This window comes from Onychostruthus taczanowskii, unplaced genomic scaffold (assembly GCF_017590055.1).
Source record: "Onychostruthus taczanowskii isolate IOZ18803 unplaced genomic scaffold, ASM1759005v1 scaffold41, whole genome shotgun sequence".
NCBI classification, from domain to species: domain Eukaryota; kingdom Metazoa; phylum Chordata; class Aves; order Passeriformes; family Passeridae; genus Onychostruthus; species Onychostruthus taczanowskii.
In genome coordinates this window covers 2,745,160-2,760,503 of record NW_024501571.1, presented here as the reverse complement: position 1 = coordinate 2,760,503, position 15,344 = coordinate 2,745,160, and the positions used below count along the sequence as shown (strand labels likewise).

The following is a 15,344-nucleotide window of genomic DNA, read 5'->3' as shown; positions in this document are numbered from 1 at the left end:
ACAGATCCTGAGCAGAAGATCCCTGAGCTAAATCACAGCAGCCCACTGTCCTAGGGAGGCCACTTCAGATCCAAAATGAGGACAAAAGTTAGAATCAGCTTGTCAGAAATGGACTTGGTCATCTAAATTACAAATCTGCACTGGACAGCCTGAGATCAAGAGCGTGGGAAAAATGGAGGAGCTGAGGCTTTGGTCTTGAATTGCTGTGATCGTGAGGAAGCCACTTCCCTGTGTAAGACTCCATCTTCCCTCTGCTGTCTCTTGAGACTGTAAGTGATGTGAGGCAGCGACTGCCTTGTATTGCACAGCAGGATCTTCTCCAGACAGTGTGACAGCTGGAAGCAACAACAAACTTTTCCTTGCAGACTTGTTGCAAGCCCAGGGGAGACATGCCAGTTTTGGCATGCTCCTCATGGCTCTGACAGCCCCCTCAGTGAGGAGAAGTGAGATGGAGGGAGGAAATGACTACAATAATTTTCAGGAAAAAAATGACTGAGAATAGTAGGGAAGTGGGGACAAACAGAGATTCAGTCCTGACCTTGTGATTTCGAGTCACTTGAGGTATTTATAGCCTGGAAGTCTACTGTGGCCACTTAATCATTTGCACTTATTCTCTCCAGTGTGCAGGCTGTACTGCGATAACCCATCATTGTTGTGGTTGTGTGCCGATAATCTTTGGCACAATGGGAGGAAACACAAAGCCTGGGACAGAGCCAGTGACTGTGCCCAGTGGGACAGACATTGAATGCCCCCTCCCATCCAGTGGGACAGGGATGGGCCACCTCCATCAGCCAAGCTTGAGGGAGGGGGATCTTGGAGCAGAGGGGTCTGAGTGTGGAAGCAATCCAGTGTTTCCAGTTCCCTGGTACCTGACCTCTGCCAGACATCTTCTCTCAACACTTTCTTGTAGCTGCTGGAAGGCACACAGCCGCAGCAAACTCTGCAGCTCTCCTCAACATTTTGGGGAGAGCCCTGTCCTCAGAGCTGGCAGGATGTAACAGGCAGCTCTGAAGAAAGGAACACAGAGGCAGCTGTGCTTGCCTGGCCCACCAGCAGCACTCTGACAGAAACAGAGGTTCACACCGTCCTAGGAAGGCACCCAGGTAGGCAGATCCACCTCCCCAGGACTGAAGAAATGACTCACCTGGTCAATGAACTCTGGCTGGGTCTAGTCACTAGTGCAATTCTGATGAGTCTACAGATCCTGTGCTCAGCCAGAAAGGTGCAGGGAGCACAAAAGTTCAGAAATAAAAGCATGGGCAGCTCCCAGTTTGGAATTTCCATACACTTAATCCTGATAGATGCTGGGCCTACACTGGCTTTTCTGGGCCTGATTTTTTGCTGACTTTCACATGGCTACTGCTCTCTCCAGGTGTAGGAGCAGAAGCAGATCCCAGTGGTTTTTTTTTTTTTTTTCCCCAGGAACACAAAAGTCCATGTATTAACATGGAAACAGGATTACTACCAAGTAGCTCTCACAAACTTAAGAATGGTGCCCAGGAGGCTGAGATCTTGGAAAGACCTTAAGAGCTTTCTTGGGGTACTTAACGTTATTTACTTTCCAGCAGGAGTGCTGGAAAAAATGCCAAACAAACAAAGACTTCCAACAACCCGACACCAATCTGGGAGCTGCTGAGCTACTGCAACTCCCCAAGCGATGGGAGGCACAGACAGTGAATTGTATACTTTGTCAGGAAGAGCTCAGGAGCAGAAAGGCAACTCTGTTTGCAGGCAAGGCAAGGAATTGCACAGCAAGCAGCTCTGGAAGCACTGCACATTTTAACCCTTTGCTAAACATTTTCCAAGCAGGGTTTTAAGAGACGTGAGGGATACAGTGATGCAGAGCTAATCCACTACATCAGTGTGGGTTCAGTTTTAAAGCATTTGCATTGTTAGATAGGTTCTTCTTTTGTCCAAGCCTGAGAAGGTTATTCTCTGCTGTTACACCTCTCAACACATTTGGTTTTGATAAATGTTTGAGATGCTTAACAGAAGGTATTTAATTGTCTGAAACTGTTAATTATGGTAATACCAGAAACCTTGCCCTCCTGGAAAGCTCACATAAGCAGCTTCAGGCTTTTTGCTAAGTATCACCTGCATCTTTAAGCCTGCAGTGACATTTCTCACTGTTTTACATACAGCTTGCCTGGTTCAGACTGACAGAACAGTATCAAAGAGTCACAACCTCCTGACCTGCCTTCTCCAGTCCTTCTCTCCTCCTGCTCTAGTTTTCCTCTGCATCACCTTCCCTTGGGTTTCTCTCACATCTTCCTCACATAGAGAAGTGCTCCAAACCACAAGAAGAAACCTTCAGGACCCTGGCACTAGTTTGGTAGAGTGCCAGGGAACAGTTCTGTTGGATCTGGGACAGCAGCCAAATCCCAGCAACAGAGAGGCAAAGCAGATGTGCACTCAGTGAAGAAGACACCCTGTTTCAACAATGCTGGGGAACATCACCAGTTCCCAGCCTCAGTTTCCCTTGTGAGCTGCACTGCTTCCCCACTGCTGGCTGGGCACTCCTTCACAATCCCATTTGCCTCAGGATAAGCTGGATATCAAGGGATGGTTAGGGCAGAAATTGTGGAGACCAGGTTTCAGCTGGAAATTGAGAGGTTGGAGATGACATCCTGGAGTCGAGGAGGAAACGAGTGGTGGTGAAGAGTGAGGGGGAGGCTGCTGCCTGTGCTGTTTGTGAAGCAATGTGCTGAGAGATAGACTGCCACCTGGACAGACAGAAAGGCTAAAGGGAAGTGGCTTTCATTTCTGCACTGCAGCTTCTGGCTGCTCCCCATTATACCATGGCCATGGCCCTTCCCACCACACGACCTCCAGTTATAGGACAAAGGACCTACCTGATGATAGAAGACTCCCGCTGCTTCCACTGATAATTTTGCCTTTACTCCCCATGTTGGCCAGCTTTGAGGTCTTGAGGGTTCCAGTTTCAGTCAGGTCAATTGCAATCTCACTCAGGCTTCTTGCAGCATGAATCTTGGACTGGAGGTGGACACAGGAGTTAGTAATCATTTAACGCCTTTTGAAAGCTCACAGAAAGAAAAAGACCTTTTGCTGTGGCAGGAAACAGGCCTCCACAGCAAACTTGGATTATTTTACAAGAATAGAAGCAATCTGGCACAGTATTCACTGCTGGACTTTTTACATTCTTAAGTGGGTACAATTCTGGCATTGCTTCCTGTTTGGGTTTTTCTCTGCTTTGCCATGCACATTTTTCTCTCTTAAACAAAGGATGTATGGAGGCACTGTTTTACCACATACAATAAGAAACCTTCAGAAATACCATCATAATAACCTGCTGAAAAGCTCAAAGTCTAAAGACCATCTCTAGCATCTAAAGGAAGCCAGAAATCATCAAGCTTTGGAACAAGACACAGTGAGGACATGCCTTAAATGGGCTGTCATGAGAAGCTGGAAGAAAATACTGACAGGAAAACATATTCAGGTTATTGTCCAGACTAACAAACTGCATGCAAAGCCCCTACTGTGAGGGACCTCTGCAAAGCATTAACATTACTCTAGAGGAAACAACAGCCAGCCCAGCTCAGTAACTGGCCACATTAGGGCACAACTATTGTTCTCCACCAAATGTCAACAAGACTGTTGCAAACTGTAATTACAAGACAGTAAATAATGCACAGTATGTAAACCAATAGAATAGAATAGAACACTTCAGTTGAAATGGACCTCCAACAGTCATCTCAGCCCATTGCTCAAATCTTACAATCCCTGTGCTTCTGAGCTTCAATTAATCTGTCCTTGAAGGGCCACTGACCTGCAATTTTAATTTCCTAGAAGACAGAAAGCTGTTGGCACATTTTGCCAAGACCCTCCAACTGCAAGAAGAGTTTTATCCAAAAGGGGATGAAGCCCCAGCTCAAGATCACTTGAGCATTCACCCCTGCACCTTCTCAAGGCCAGAAGAGACTCAGCTCAGGAGATGGGCACATCATTACTGTGCTAACAAATCAAAGCTGATTGATGTCCACATAGCAGGGTGTGATCTGTTCCCACTGGAAGTAACATGAAACAGGACAACAAGGAATGCTTGTCATGATGGGATCTTCAGTGTTACTACACATCATCAGGAAGAAGAAACCATTCCAACAAGAAATAAGCCTGAATTGATGGCTGAGTGTTCACCACTGAGCTTCTTAGTTCTGTTACTGATGTACTGTGGGGCTTTGGGTAAGACACTTAAGGTTAATTTCTTAGTGATCCCCACCTCTGTTTGCATATCAGTGAAATAATACGGGAAGGAAAATGTGTCCCTCTGGCACATTGTATTTTTAAGATTAATTTAAGACTGAAGATGAAGACAGCACTGGGAAAGCCTTACACTGAAAACACTCTCAGAAGTATTATCGTAATTTAATATTCTTGGGTGTTTATAGGCTCCATCATTGCTATTCCGAGGTACCCAAATGCCTCACAACAACCCCAATAACAGGACATGTGTTCTCACTTGTCTGCAAGAGTGCACAGTACAGTCCTTGAGTGCAGTGGCTGAACTACCTGACAAGATATCAGAGCAGATCAGTCAACCAGTACCAGCCCTCTTCAACTAATGCTGTAACCAGTTAGACACTTCTCATTTCCGGCAGTTCCTCCCTAAAATCAGCCCCAGGAGAGGGACAGCACTCTTTAGCTTCTTGGATGAGATGTTTCTGGTCAGAAACAAGGCCTGTGAAACATCTTCTTCAAATAGTTCTGGAAGGTTAGCTCCAGGTGAAGAGGAAAATCACTGCTTTTATGTAATGAGATTTCCTTCTACTGAAGCCTTGATTAGAAGCCTAAGCATGAACTGCTGGCTTGCTGCAATGTCAGACCTTTGGAGGTAACAAGCTTTCCAACTTCGTTTGTCCTGCTGATAAATCCCCTGCAGGTGTGTATATTTGCTATATAACCCTATGTATCTGTAGGGTTATGTGTACTTTGTATAACCCCAGGAACAGCTACGTTGATCAAACCCAGTGTCTGCTTGACCCAACACACAGAGTCCTGGCAGTGGATGCCTCAGAAAGGCACACACCCCAAGTCTGCATGGACAGATGCATCCCTCCTGCTCCATGAAGCAGTGGTTTTCCTGTTTTTTTTTGGATAGTTACAGCAAGCAGCCCTGTAGTTTATTTCCACTCATTTTCAGAATGCAAATTAGGGCACACTCTGGCCCTACCTGTCTGACTGGGCACCAACCAAAGTGCTGAGTGAAGGCAATGTGACTGCTGCGTGCTGCTGTGGTCCTGGCCAAGCCAGCAGTGGCTAGAAGTGTACCCTATATAGGGCAAATGAAAAAGTGATATAAGACCAAAGCCTGGCATCCCTGGAGCCAGGAGAGAGGAAAAACAAACCAGCAGAGAGGATTAGCAGGGCAGAGTGAGCTTCCTCTGCAGAGGGTACACTTCAAACCTGCTGAAACCATAGGAGAAGGTTTTAGATCCAGTCACGGTTGTGCTAATGGTGCCCTGCACTGAACAGTGCAGATGAAACATCTCCTGAAAGGAAGTGGGTTAATTTTTCTTGTTGCTCAGTCCCTGCTGCCTCTGCTGCCTACAGCAATGCCAGTCAGCGTCAGCTGGTCTGGTGCATTGGACAGGCCCTCAGCAGCAGCAGGAATCAGAGCAACAGCTCATTTCACACAGGCCACTGAGCAGCAGCCAGCTCTGCCCGTGCAGGCTGTGTGCTGCAGCACAGCACTGCAAAGCTGGGTTACACCCCATTAGTGCTCCCCCAAGCCCCACAGTCCCTCCAGGCTCACAAATGTGAAAGCACTTAGCGCAGACCTGCCAAGTCTCATTTACATGGAGGAAGACTGGCTCATTCATGAGTCATTTCAAAGCACGGGGTTAAACTGATCCCCAGCGCTGTTCTGACAGGGTCAGAGGGTGAAGAAAAACCCATAAGTGAAGTGAGGAAGAAGATGGACACTAGGGATGAATCGATCCCTCTTGCTGTAGTGATGGGGCTTTGCTGGAGGTGATTTTTTGAAACCATTGGTCTATTTCTACCAGTTCATTCAGCCAAAAAAGCCTTGCACTTGGAGGAATGTGGTGTTGAAAATTCCCACAAAATGGGACTTCTCAAGGTTTCTAGGCCAAGCGTTTGATTGACTCAGTGCAGTCAACAGAGCAAAGACATGCCTTCAAGTCCTGCTGCATCTGTCTCCCGAAAAAAAGGGAAGCTGACAGGAGTTCTGCATGCTGACAAGCTCACTTGGGAAGCTGGGATCTTTTCAGTCTCCACGTTACGCTTCGATTGCAGGGAGAGAGAGACAGATCAGCAGGGAGCGAGACGCTGGGAAGCCGGCGAGCTGGCAGGAGTTCAGCATGGAGCGAGGCTGGGACCTCACTTGCAAAAGGGTCAGAATCCAGGCAAAGCTGATTTTATTTCTTTTTAAAATCAAGTGAAGGGTTTTATTTCCAGTGGAGCTGTTGGTCCAGATCCAACTGGTGCCCAGTTATGTGAGGAGCAGAGTTCAAGCTTTCTTTATCACTATGTCACATCTCCCACCCTCTAATCTACATCACTGGAGCAAAGGCTCAGCTGTACAGTGAGCTCCAGCAGGCCTTTTCCTCTAAGTTTGTTTTTATTTTTCTTTCTTTTGTCAAAATGATATGAAATGCCAAGTTTGGACATGAAAGGAAGGAATATCTAAGTTTTGCTTTGAAGTTGAGGATTCAATTGAAGTGGGGCCTGAGATTTAAGGGGCTGCAAACCCATGCGACCTGAAATCAATAAATGTTTGTCTAGGCCCCTGAGAGCTGAACCAAAGACATTTCACATCACCCCACTCTGGGGTATGATTTTCTAGTTTCCCAAAGTGAAGCTCATATGAGCACTGTGTCCTTGAAGTGACCAGCAGGATGAACTGATCAATTAAAATTGATGGATCTATCAATATTGACAGTGTCACGTCAAAGATGAGGACAACAGATGAAAATATCGGTTCCCTTAAGAGAAAGGGACAAAAATATTTGTATGCCTCAACTTCAAAGCCTCAGCATGACCACTGGGATTATTGTGACAAAGCATGCTGACATGGTCACAGACGTGACAGGTTGACAAATGAGGGCTGGTGGGTGGTGCTGCCTGTAGGAGTGTGAGAGAGGGGAGATAAAACTGAAACACAATCTGCCAACAACAAAAGGAGTCACTGAAGGGAAGTCCTGGGTGTTTCAGAGACCCAGTTTCTTACCAAAGAAATGGGAGGAGGAGGGAATCTCCTTTTGTTTGTTGGTTGCTTGTGACCTAAATACCTTGCAGCTAGATCAGCAAATCCATCTTGCTAAAAGTAAAAAAAAATAAACTTCTCTTTGCTTTAAATTTATCCCTGAGTTGACAGAGAGGACTATGCACTGCCCTGATGGTCCTGAGCAGTGAAGGGGGACAGGAAAGTTTCCCTTGGTATCAGTGAGTAAGCAATTTTGTCCATATTACAGCTGGCACGTAGGCAGGGCTACATCCCTAAATTCAATACAGCTTACAACTATGGTGAAACCCAGATTTTTGCATTAGATGAAACATGGCCAAAGTGACTCCAACCACACCCAAGGCATCCAAAAGCCCTACCTCCTCTAAAATAAAGGCACAGAGCTTATGATGGGGAAAGCAATGTCAGAAGGGCTTAGAACGACTGGGACTACCAGCACATTCGTGGCCTTCCACATAATTCCAGAAAGCCAACTCAATTCATTTAACCGGCAGAAAAAATAATGCACTGAAGAAAAGCAGGAAAAATAATTATTTTTCTGCCAGTTTAGTGGGCTGAACTGGCTCGTGAAGGGGTCTGATAGGGCCAGGGCCTGAGCAAGGAATGATGCACCCCCAGCCTGAAAACACACACAGTGCTTTCAACAAACAAGATGTTAAGATTGTTTCAGGCATTTGGAGGATCATTACCTGCACATTCTGCCATTTCACCAGAGATGAGGACCAATGCAGGCACCCACCCAGTACAGACACTGTCTTCTCTGTGAAGCTTTACACCAGCATGCTCATATGGGGAGGGAAGTCTGCCTGAGAAGTCTTTTCTCTGTATCAAAGTAATCTCAAAGTGATCAAAGCAATCTCCTGCTGCTCTGGGTATGCCTAAAATTACTGATGAAAAGAATTAAGAGGAAGAACACATACTCCTCTGGTTTCAAGGTGGCTTGTTTTGTGTTGCGTGGCCCTTTGTGCAGCACCAGTTTGTGACAGCTCCTTGTACAGCTAGGCTGTCAAGCCTCCTGCCCCCTGCTAAAATAATATCCCTACCCCTCCTTTCCAGGAAAATACAATAGTAAAAATCAAGGGACAGCAAGAAGAATCCAGAGACAGTTGTAGGTTGTGAAGCTACTTTGAACTCAGTTATTGGAAGCTGCCCTAACTTTATGACAGACGCAGAAGACGTGGAAGCCATCCAGACAGGGATGTTGACCCCATCTCCTTGCTAACTTTGGCTCCTTCGATTTGGCCACAGTTCAATACAATCTTTCCTCAATCCTTACTCCTATAGGCATGAATTGGAATACAAAATTTCTCAATCTGGTCAGGACTAGAACATATCTTCAGTCAATAAGCCTTTTTTTTTTTTTTTTGATCATGAACAGAAAGGGAGGGCAGAAAAGAAGCCACCATCTAGACTTGATGTGGCTGGGACTATGGGGACTGAGAAAGATTCACCCACTACAACTGGCACTTCTCATGCTTACCTTGCTTTGCTTCCTGTCCAGGTAGAACTGATGTTGACTAATGGCCATAGCCCAGATAGACTTTATTAATGCTGGACAGGCGTACCACGTATGCACAGCAATGCCACTATGCCCAAAAGTCCTCCTGGTCACAGATGCCCTGGAGAGGAGAAAAGGATGAACTAGGGTTACACAAAGGTTTCACCAGATTGCTTTCTGTGGCAGAAGCTGTCACAGATCTCATAGTAAAAGCTGCTGTCTTTACTGTGTACACCCTTGTGTTAATGGGAAAAAAATGCTTAGAAACCAGTAACAAATATCTAATCGAGCCAGGAGAGCATTTACTTCAAATATCTCCTCAAGATAGGAATCTCCAGAGGACTAACAGTAAATATCATCCAGTTTGCCCAGCTCAGACTGTATCCCTGGATTTGGTTGATGCTGACTTGCTGCATATCCCAGGTGAGCCACCAAGGCCAAAGCCTGCATGAATCCTCTGTGTCTCATCACATGCAGAGACATCTGAGCCCAAGTGCTCACACCCTCCACTGCCTCTGGCTTTGGACAGTGGCTCACAAATATTAGGATACACGTAACAACTAAAGATCCACAGGATCAAAGGCTGCTTTAGGGAGTGTGTGAGGAACTTTTAATGAACCTTGATTTCCCCACTTGTAAACAGATGTAGCAGGATTTGCCACATGGTATGGGGGCAGGGAGTTGTGAGGCTCAGAGGGGGCTGCCTAGTGCCCTGGAGAGAAGAATGGGACTCAGTGATTAGCTGAGTGAATTTAAAAACAGGAAAAATAAGAGCTAAATATTTCCTCTCTGGGACTCCCAATTGTTCTCAAACATTAGCAAAAAAACACAGGTTAGGTTTCCCCATGCTTACACAGCTGTACAAACCTGCTTGATTATTCCTCCCCATCCCTCAAAAGCAACCCCACCAGCAGAGCTCCTGACACCAGCACAGTGCAGATCCAGGCTCTCAGCCTGAATCTGTGGAACTCCTCCCATTGCAGGGATGGAGCTCTGGCTGGAATAAACCACATCACTGACCTACAGAGCCCCAAATAAATGAGGGCCTCCTCTCCAGTCTGTCAAGATGGGTGTTGTGGTGGAGTAGGATTATGAAATGATGTGACATGAGTACAGAGGCTCACTCAGAAATGTGACACTTTTAGGAACATGGATGATGAAGAGGGACCAGTGCATGAGACAGCCTGGGGTGTGCTACAGAGAGGTGCCAGAGTCCACAGTCAGCAGGGACCCTGAGCCATGCAGGTGTGGAGGTGACACAGCAGGACAGCCCAGCAGCTCTGCTGTGCCATGCAAGGGGGAGTCAGCTCTGTTCACCAGCACTCACAAGTCCTCAAGCCTGCTAAGGTTCCCCTCCTGCACCTGTATTTGCACTGGCCACCTCTCTTCTGGTGCTTGTGGGCCACTGCCTTGTCCAAAGTTGGAGGTGGACATGGAGAGGTGAACAGTTGAAGAAAGTTGTGATAGGGCCAAGAATGAAAGAAAACCAGAACTGCAGCAAAATGAGAATTACTGGCAATGTTCAGTCTGGGAGAGGGCTGACAGCCATTGCATCAGGGCTTTTTCAGTGCTTCAAAATGCATTAAAGTCAAATTATGGAGCTACAAATCAGAGTGAAATTTCTGAGAAAGCAGCCATGGCCAATGCAAACAAGGTCTGAGACAACTGGGATCTCATGTTTCAGAGTTACCCTGTGCTGAGTCCTTTCCTTGTGAATGGTGCTAGAGACCTTGTTCTATTACCAGTATTGTTCTTGTGACAAAAGTCTCCATGGATGCAACAGGACAGCGGCTGATGGTGCTGGGCTGCCTCATTTCTGTCACTGGACAGGGAATGAAGGCTGTGCTAGGAGGTGTTCTTGAAGCTGAGACTGGAGAGTGGATCCAGCTCTGGATGCTTTATATTGGTCTAAGGACACAAACCACTGCAGCACACTGGCACATAAAGCTCTAAGGAAATTAAGGCACTCAAACGTGGGCTGAAGCCTTAATTCTGGTGTCATCCTGTTCAGTTCACACTCCTGAATTCTTAGAAACATATTCTACAAATCATTCATCTTTTCACTGTAAAAGCAGTGATTTAAATTTTTTTTTTCCTTTTTGGAAGCTGTACATGTTTCCCATCAAAACAGCAGACTCCATTGGGACATCTGCAGACTGTTGGTCAGAGCTGTGGACTTGCTTTTTGCAGCTGTGTTTGAAGACCTGAGATATGGATCATGGGTGTTTTTTCCATGACTTCTCTCCATGCATGCTACATGTGCTATGGAACTAATCCTGTTGACAACCCCTAAAAGGTATCATTTTCCTCCTTTATGGGATAAGTAACTGCAGTGAAAGGAGGTTAAATGGCTTGTTGGGGACAGGAAGCCATGGGCAGAGGCAGGACTTAAAAACATACATTGTGCTGCCCAGCCCTGGCCACAACCACAGAGCTGTGCTTGCTCTCCTGACTGTGGCTTTGCTGACTCAGGCTCTGGTTTGGCTAGGAGGAGAGGAATGTGGAGAGAGCACTGCGTTGGCTACTCCTCCGCCTCCACATGTTGAACAACTCCTCACAGGAGTCCATCCCACATGGCTGGGAGACTACAACCAGAGCTGTCTTCCCACCACTGCAACGTGCTACGCTGCATTACAGCCCGAGTACCGGTTCCACCTGGATGGTGCTGCTCTGGATACAAAAACCAATCAAAATTATACAAAATCCAACCAAACTAACTCCTTTGTAGCAAGAAAGTAACAGGCTGAGAACCCGGGACAGGGCTTTGTCCTCCTGGTGTTGAGTCAGAGAAACAGAGCAATGGAATAAAGAATGGAAGCTCTTCTGTGTCACTAATTCCTATAATCTAAATACAAATGAGAGAGAAGAGGCTGCTCTGTGTGGTCACATTTCATGCAAGACATCAAGTTGCAAATGTCATTATGATTTTAAGGTCCCAGAGCTATTTCCTTTCTTTTTCTTGCAATTGCTCCTTCAGGAAACAGGCAGAACTTAGGGCATTTAGGGGCTCCTGGCTGCTGGTCACTTCCAGCATGCTTTTCTGAGCCTTGGTGGGGGAAGGAGCGCACTACCCCCAGCTCCTGCTGCTGGAATAACTCCCAGTGTATTCTCGACTTTGGGAATTCGCTCTGCTAGATTTCATGTGACTGTTTACATGCTTAATATTAAGCAGATGCTTAGAGGTTCTGCTGACCTGGAGCTGCACAACGACATGAGCTGCTTTACTCAGTATGTGTTTTAACAAATGCACCTATGCAGACAGGCACCGTTGTAGTGGTGTGGCTGTGCTCATATCAGGGTAAATAAGGATAGAAATTGCATGCAAAATTCTCCTAATAAAAGAACATATATTAATACAAGATAGGCATGGGAAACAGGTGAAACTGGATCACAGCTGACTGATCACTGCAACACACTACTACCAGCAACACATCAAATCAATCTGAGCAGAGAGATGGTTTCCATCAGTGGTATCATACTTAGAGTGCAAACGAGACATTGCTTTTAGTCAGAACAACTTTCAGAGCCATGCACTCACTGTATGCAGCAACCATCCAGTAACGCAAACACACCAGGGGTGCTGAACGCACTGATGGGATGCAGCACAGTCCCCTGAACTCTCACATTAGGATTCCAAAGTAAGAAAAAAAAGGTTCTTGTGCCAAAAAGACAGATGGGCTTCCATCCAGGCTGCTGGTGGTAAACTTCTGGTTCTGTGCCACTGCTTTCAGTTGCACTACTGAATATTTATTTACAAAGAAGCATGTGAGTACAAAATCTGGCGCTCATCTCCGGGATCTGAGTGAAACACGGGGACAAGGCAAACCCCACTTTCACACACGAGGGCTGCCAGCACTGCAGCTGAGGCACCGGAGCCACACAGTCCCGGGGGTCACAAGATGCCAGAACAGAGGGAAGGGGAGAAAAAACCCGCTAGGAGCCGAGGGGAAACACATCCTCGAAAACGCACACCAGAACCCGGCATGTCCCGCTGAAAAGAAGCAGCAACCCCTGGCTTGGTACCCGCTGCCTCTCCCTTGAGTGTTCCACAGCTCCCGCACGCAGCGGGAGCAGCACCCGGCTCAGCCCGGCTAGGCACTGCACAGCCCGGCTCAGCCCGGCCCGTCTCGTGGCTCACCTGCGCGGATCGTGCACCTCCACCGAGAACTTCTTCTCGCGGAAATAGAGGTTCTCCAGCTGCCTCCATTGGAAGATCTGCAAGGAGAAGAAGGGGATGAGGCGCCTCCGCGCGCTCCCTGGCCCAGCCCTGGGCGCCGCTCGCTCCCGGCGCTGCAGCGGGAATGCCCCGCTGTGCTCCGCCCCGGCCCCGCGTCCCGCCCGCCGCACCCGCGGGGCAGCCCCGGGGGCGGGCGGCGGCCTCCGTCCCTCCCTCCTTCCCTCCTTCCCGCCCGCCGGCCCCCGCTGCCCGCGGCGGGCGCGGGGGCCGGTTTCACTTTGCGGGGCCAAATGTGTTGAAGACAAATACAAACTCCGGGCAAACCGGGATTCGACTACATTTTCCTTGGAGGGCTGGCACCTGGGGTGTTGCACCGTCCTGTGGCACAGCAGACTCTCCCCGCGGCGAAGGAGATGAGACCCCCCCCGCTCCACCCAAATGCTAATACCCAGCTGTGCTGTTATCCCACGATCCACGAGCCGAGTGGAGTTTATCTGTCCCTGTGCTGTCGGACTCGTGGTGGCCATGCCCAAGGCTCCAGGCGCTCCCGGCGGTACAAAACACGGCAATAAGCAGGTCATATCTCAGCCTCTGTTTTACAGGCTGCACTGCCGGGATATTTCTGAGCAGCACTGGGACAAAGCCAACACTACCACCAAGGGGGAAACTGAGGCACGAAGCTTTTCATGGGAGTGAAATGCGGCGTGCCCTCTCCCCTGAGTCAGCCTGGGCCAGCTCTGGAGGGCTCTGCGTGCTCCTGGGCAGCGGGATGCGCTTACACGGCCCCTGTGCCCACATTTCTCCCGTGAAATAACGCCCATCTCCCAGGGAGGAGGGCGGACCGACCTCAGGAGCAGCGCGAAGGACGCGGTGACAGCGAAATAGTGCCAGCTCCGCAAACTAGCACACCGTCACCACTGCGGGCAGCTCCACCACTGCCTCTTCCTTACAAATGAGTAAGCTAAAATCCAAACCCTGGCTTCCAGGCTGCTAATCCACAGGGAGAAGGCAGCCTCCGCCCCACTTGGCATCTCGGACTCCGTCTTCCCTGCACTGCCCCAGCAAGCAGCAGGGCTGGGGAACGCAGCCCCGGTGCTGCGGAGCACAGGCAGCAGCGCCCTCCCTGATTTACACTCCCTCTCCCACTCCAAGTAGCTTCTGTGGAGTTCCTGTCCTACCCCCGAGGAAGGCGCTGGCTCCTGACACGCCGAGATAAGCCTCGGCTGCCAGTGTCAGCGCTCTGGAGATAGTAAACAGGAGGCGTAATTTGATTTGCACTGATATAGCTGCTGGTGGAGCTGAAATCTCGAGAATAAAACAAACCTCAGAGAGGACCCAAAATTTTCTCCTTGTTGGTATTTCAGGGGCAGCAAAATAGAAAATATTTGTTAAAGTTTCCAAGTAAGGTTGGTTTTTTTTCTCTATTTTTTCCCTTTCTGCTACAGGGTGCTTCTTGGAAGGAATGGTAGGGATTAAGAAGGGCACTAAGCTACCCCATATTCTAGGGCTGTCCACATTGCCGAGGGGGTAGAGGAAGAAGGGAGCCAGGAGAGATGGGAAGTCTGAAAGGCTGAGTTACACTGTCCTTAGGTGATTATTTTATTCCTCCACTAGAAATATTAATTGCTGCATAAAACTTGTAAACACCAAACGAAGCACAGAAACACCCATTATTTTACCCACTGAGGGAGGACAGACACAGGGTGAAAGGGTTAAGCCAGGAGCTGAAGTCTGACTCCTCTTTAAGTGCCTGCCTTCAAAGGCATGAAAAGGAAGTTCGGGGCCTAAACTCCCACAGACAACAACTGGGGTCAAGCTGAAAACATCCCTCCATGCTTCCAGATGCCCATCTGCAAGGCGGGGAGGACAAGGCGGCTGTGCTGCACAGCATGTGCAGAGGACGTGTCTGGGAGACGTTCAGACATGTGGAACACAGAAGAGTCTAAAAAGCCAGCAGATCACACCCTTCAGAAAATACCCCTCTGTCCCCAGGTCCCCCGTTGTCATTTATGACTAAACTTCGGCGTGGCGCAGAAGGAATTTGAAACTTTCCTGAGCTGCTGGCAGCTGCTCTGTTTGGATGCTGTCCTGCCCATCCTCCTCCTCTGTCTCTGCTGCACTGTCCCCTGTGCTCAGATCCTTTTCTATTTTACCCTCTCTGCTACCAAATCTCACAGTACTGTTTGCTAAGGGAAGCTCTGTTTCTCGTTTCTCTTCTATGATTAACTCCAACTGTCCAAACACACAGGGCTCTGGGGAAGCTGTTCAGATGCCCAAATGTAGGCATGGAGTGCCCTTTTCCATGCCCCAGGGTTCCCTGCCTGGCCCCTGGCTGCTGCCCCGGGTGGGAGGGAGCCTGACATAGGTCCGGTGCTGTATCTGCCCGCCCCACGCAGATGTCTTGGATCACCAGCAGTGCCTAAAACAGCATTAGACACCTACGTTTT

The 15,344-nt window shown here is 48.4% G+C and overlaps 1 protein-coding gene across 4 annotated transcripts in view; it reads right to left on the bottom strand.

Moving 5' to 3' along the window:
- Positions 1-15,344, bottom strand: part of FRMD4A (FERM domain containing 4A) — a 209,551-nt gene that overhangs the window by 26,304 nt on the left and 167,903 nt on the right. For all 4 annotated transcript variants that reach the window (XM_041413402.1, XM_041413400.1, XM_041413401.1 and 1 more), the window contains exons 12-14: positions 12,859-12,935; positions 8,703-8,841; positions 2,853-2,994 (exon numbers count right to left, since the gene is read on the bottom strand). In XM_041413402.1, the coding sequence (XP_041269336.1) occupies positions 2,853-2,994; positions 8,703-8,841; positions 12,859-12,935 (358 nt within the window). The remainder of the gene's footprint in view (positions 1-2,852; positions 2,995-8,702; positions 8,842-12,858; positions 12,936-15,344) is intronic.